This window comes from Genypterus blacodes, unplaced genomic scaffold (genome assembly GCF_046128005.1).
Source record: "Genypterus blacodes isolate CSIRO-AG114 ecotype Tasmania unplaced genomic scaffold, CSIRO-AGI_Gbla_v1 ptg000460l_1, whole genome shotgun sequence".
Lineage (NCBI taxonomy): Eukaryota > Metazoa > Chordata > Actinopteri > Ophidiiformes > Ophidiidae > Genypterus > Genypterus blacodes.
In genome coordinates this window covers 11,451-15,902 of record NW_027467227.1, presented here as the reverse complement: position 1 = coordinate 15,902, position 4,452 = coordinate 11,451, and the positions used below count along the sequence as shown (strand labels likewise).

The 4,452-nt window shown below is 55.7% G+C and overlaps 1 protein-coding gene across 1 annotated transcript; it reads right to left on the bottom strand.

Moving 5' to 3' along the window:
- npas4a (neuronal PAS domain protein 4a) lies at positions 1 to 3,938 on the bottom strand. The gene is made up of 8 exons (XM_076139828.1): positions 3,764 to 3,938; positions 3,187 to 3,350; positions 2,970 to 3,072; positions 2,558 to 2,867; positions 2,324 to 2,433; positions 2,031 to 2,166; positions 142 to 1,913; positions 1 to 29 (listed from the first exon to the last, which is right to left on the bottom strand). The coding sequence occupies exons 1-8, from the start codon at positions 3,936 to 3,938 to the stop codon at positions 1 to 3; spliced, it is 2,799 nt and encodes a 932-aa protein (XP_075995943.1).
- Positions 3,939 to 4,452: the final 514 nt, after the last annotated feature.

Genomic DNA, 4,452 nt, shown 5'->3' with positions numbered 1-4,452 from the left:
TTAGAACGGAGGAACACTTCCACTCCCATCTGAAAGACACAAACAGAGAAGAGAGAAATTAGTTGTGCATGTTGACAAAATGATTTTGCCTAAATGATTCAAATGTCCGTGACAGTAAAGAGAGGAGAGAACGTATCTTACCTTTGTGGAAGCACTGTGGCGATGGATGACATTGGAGTTGATACAACTCAGGTTGTTGCCCTAAGCCAGGGGCGATCGAGGCACCTGCCCCAAACATGGGTTCCAGGACGGCCAGTTCCTCCAGGAGGGACTGAGTGCATGTCACTGTGGGCGTGGGCGAGGCGCTGGGCATGGAGGAGGCGGGGCTGGGCGAGGCAGTGAGGATGAGGGGAGGGGAAGCTGGAATGGAGGAGCAAGAGGACACAGGAGATGACACCACCTCGATCTCCATCGCTTCCTCCGCTAGCCCCTCCCCTTCCATCTGCACCCCGGCCTCTGCAGCCACGAGCGCCCCGCACCCATCTAAGGAGTTACATTGCGCCGATTGGACGCTACAGAAGTGGCCCACTCCCTCAAACTGGGAGGGTTGGTGCCAGCACACTGGGGTAAGAGGAGAGGTCGGGCCGGAAGGGTCGCGGACGGGGGAGGATGAGGGTGAAGGGGACAGGAGGGGAGCGGGGAAGTCTTGGAGGAGGGTTTCTAGGATGCTCTCTTCAAACAGAGAGTCATCTTCATCAAGGAATAAGGGAACATCCAGACCTCTCCATGCCTTGATGGGATAAAACTCCCCAGGCATGTGGACTGAATCAACATTGGCAGGTTCTACGGAGGGAGAGAGGAAGGGGGAGGGAGGGGCAGATGAGGGTGACATGGAGGGGGGAGAGAGTTTGGACAGGAGGGGATCCAGGTAGAACCCCTCTGCCAGTGAGCTAATGTGCTGAGCTAACAGGGAGATTTCTGCTCTCTCTTTCTCCCTCTCTCTATCCAGGGAGAAGAAGGAAAGGCAGGGCTGTTTGCCAGGAGATGCCTCTGGGGTCAGGAGGCCCTCAGGGGGACACTGGAGGGGCCCCAGAGGTACATCTACATACAGAGGCCCCCGCACCTCGGGCAGGGTCATCACTGTGCAGTCGCCGTCCCCGGGGCTGTCTGGTGTGGGGGGCAGCTTCTCGTAAAGAGAGCCGCTGCATGGGTCCACGGAGAAGAGAACGTCAGTGGACGGGGTGGGCAGCATCAGGGGAAGCTTTGTAGACAGGGTGGTGGGGGGAGCCGGGCTGGAGGTTGTAGTCGGAGGAGCTGATGAGGACGGGGCCATAGAGGTGGTGGCGGTGGCTGATGTAGCGGAGGGCGGAGGTGTGGTGGTGCCCGTGGGGTCGAAACTAAAGAGGGGTTCGTTAAAGGGGAAGCTAGCCCCCACTAACAGGGGTGTGTAGGGGGGAGTGCAGACAAACTCTTTGGTCTGCTCAGCTTGTGAGGTGGACAGAGGAGGGAGGGGCAGAGGAAGAGAAGGCAGCGGAGGGTCAAGCTGGAAGGAGGGGGGCAGGAGAATGTTCTGGGTTAGGAAATCTAAGTCTGCTACTGTATCAACAGTGACCGGGGTCGGGGAGGAGGCGGCGGAGGGTCTTTCATCTGGACCAGCAGGCTGCCGCTGAAAGAAGGCGTCTTCCTCCAGAGAGGAGATGCTGGAGCGAGGATCGCCCTCCACCTGCATGGCCTCGGCAGCAGAGCTCCCCGGTTCGTCGGAGGAGCCCACGCTGCACCCCGCGGTGCTGAAGTCAAAGGACTGAGCAGAGAGGCCGCTGCTGCCCGGGGTGAACACCTGGTCTGGACTGGACAGAGTTTCTGGAGACTGCATGCTGAGGCCCTCCTGCTGAGAGGCACCTCCACTCAAAACCAGGGTCAACTGAGTCTGCTCTGAGCTGAGCTGCTGACGGACCGACCAGGCCTCAGACTCACTGAGAAAACAAGGGAGGAAAAAAGAGAAAGGTGAGTAAAGTTTGTGTATTTATTCAGTCTTTAATGTCTAAATGAAGGAGTGTGAGGATAAACGCAAAGTCAAAGGCAGTAAGTACCTGATGATGTAGTTGTTGCTGCTGATGGGGATTTCTCCAGTCTCCAGCTGGAGCACCATGTAGAGCCAAACCCACGTCTGGTCCTGAGCCTGCACACGAACCACCATCTCAGCTCGCCCCTCTCCTCCCTCTCTCACTGTAGAGGAAGAGTCACACCACAGGTTGGCACCCAGTTTGTAATCACATTAATCATCAGTGCTTTTATTCAGTGTGTGGCTGTTGTCAGTGGGCACAGTGTGTGTGTAACTGCGTGGGCGTGCATGGATATAGGCATGTGTAAAGAATACACTTACATAGGCTGCAGTGCTGAGCAGAGGCATGTGACAGATCCTGTGGGTGGAGGAGGCCGTACCAGGAGCGAGCGCGTAAAGCTGTCACGTCAAAGCCCAGATAGGCGCTCACACTGCAGGGAAGAGAGGAGGGGGGCGGAAATGTTTAAACACTTTAGTTAACACAGCATCAACAGATTCATTCACTTTAAGCAACAGGTGGATGACGAAATGTCTTTGAAATCTGTCTGAACCCACCTGTCCTGTGCATTCTGCAGCCTCATGTCCCGGCCATGCTGGGACTGGAAGCAGGCCAGGAACAAGCTGGTGTCCATCAGGGGAGGGGTGGAGGTCGATTCCCTTTCTGCCCCTGCACCAGAGCGGGCGGGGTGAGGCTCCAGAGGGGAGCAGAAACACACCCAGACGGGGTTGGAGGTCCAGTAGGACCCGGCAACAGTGGCGGAGGTGGGTGGAGAGAGGCAGCGAGCTCGAATCAGAACCGGCTTGTTCCCGGCACTCTGCCTGCGCACGGACTTGGAGGTGTTGAAACGGCAGCGGAAGAGGCGATCTGCAGAGAGGAGGAAGGGAGGAGGTGCGTTAGAAATCAGATTTGGCATGAAGGCAAACATCGAAAAACAGTGAATTTTCTACACCAAGTTTATCTCCTTACCCATTTCAAGGGATGCAGAGGGGGCCAGGTTGGTCCTCATGATGAAGTGGTCTGAGGCGTCAATGATATCATACACACTGTCTCCCTGTGCCACAAGATCCACCTGAAAATCATACAAACACAAATTATTTATAAAGCCCAAACATTACACCTGATTATGTCTCTCTACTATAGGCAGAGAGCATCATGGTGGAAGCAACAGTGTGGACTGACTCACCATGGAGTGGCCGAGGTGCTCAGAGACGCTGTCTGACAGGTACAGGAGCTTCCCTTCCCCGGTCACCAGCATCAGAAACCCCGGCATCGCCTGCATCAACTCCGATAATTCATGGAAAGACAGAAACCCCGCGCTCTCCTCCAGGCTGGCGGCGGCTCCGGCGTCTGTAAGTGGAGAGAACACGCCGGTAAATCAGCGGTACATCACCACATTCAACCCGCTCCCGCATTCGCCTCTAACGGGCTGCGGTGCCGTTCAGCACCGCGGACAGCGACACGGGAGACTTTCTCTATGCGCTTAAAGCGTTTCAGCACCGGACAGCGACAGGTTGCCGTGTCGATGGCTTTAATGCGGTTTATCGCAATCAATAACGGCCGATTGATGTCTTTACGTTTAACAGTTTGTCCAAAAAATAGAGAAAAACAGAAGGTATTCTCATTTATATCGAGGCAAGTGGCCGCAGTGTCGCTAAAACACTTGTTGATTCTGCAATAACAGCGAGAAATATCAGGAGGTCGATCTCCCGCTATAAACGTTTCTCAACAGGTGGTTCTGTGCAGAGTAGAGTCGCTCTTACCTTGGGTGAAGAAGACGGATTTCCTCGAATACATGCAAGCCAGTGACATGATGTGCAGGTACGAGAGTCGAGCTTTATCGGTGTCGGTTATCGGCAGCAGGTCCTTCAGGTTCCGGATCTCCGCGTTGATCTGGTCCCGCCGAGCCTTGGACGCGCCTTTGGTGGAGCGGTACATTGTGATAGCTGTTGCGGTGAATTCCTCCCAAAGTGCGAGTGGTGTAGAGTTGGAAAGCAGTGCGGGATGCAGCGCCTGTGCCTCGGCTGAAGATGCGTGTAGAGACCGGTGGCAAAAAGTGTGAATTATTATTAATATTGCTAGTATTGGACTTTCATGTCCTCTGTGTTTTTCCAGTGGAAGGTTTCAGAAACCTTCGCCCGTCCTCTCCGCCTCAGCGTCCAGCTCGGATGCTGGCCGGCGGCTGGATGTCTGTCCGCCCTGTCGGAGTGCAGGTGAATCGGCGGCTGAAGTCGCCGTCTCTGTGCTCGCAAGTCCGGAACCCGTAAATCTGGTTGAGGGACTCTGCTCGCCGGTGACTTATATACTCTGGGACTCCGCCGGAGTAGGGGGGCTCCCAACGCACCAACACCGACGTAAAACGGAGGGAGGGAGGGAGGGAGGGGGACGGATGAGGCTCCTATCAGTGATCGCGGTGCTGAGCCTCTCCCCCCTCCCTCTCCCGTGCCCTCTC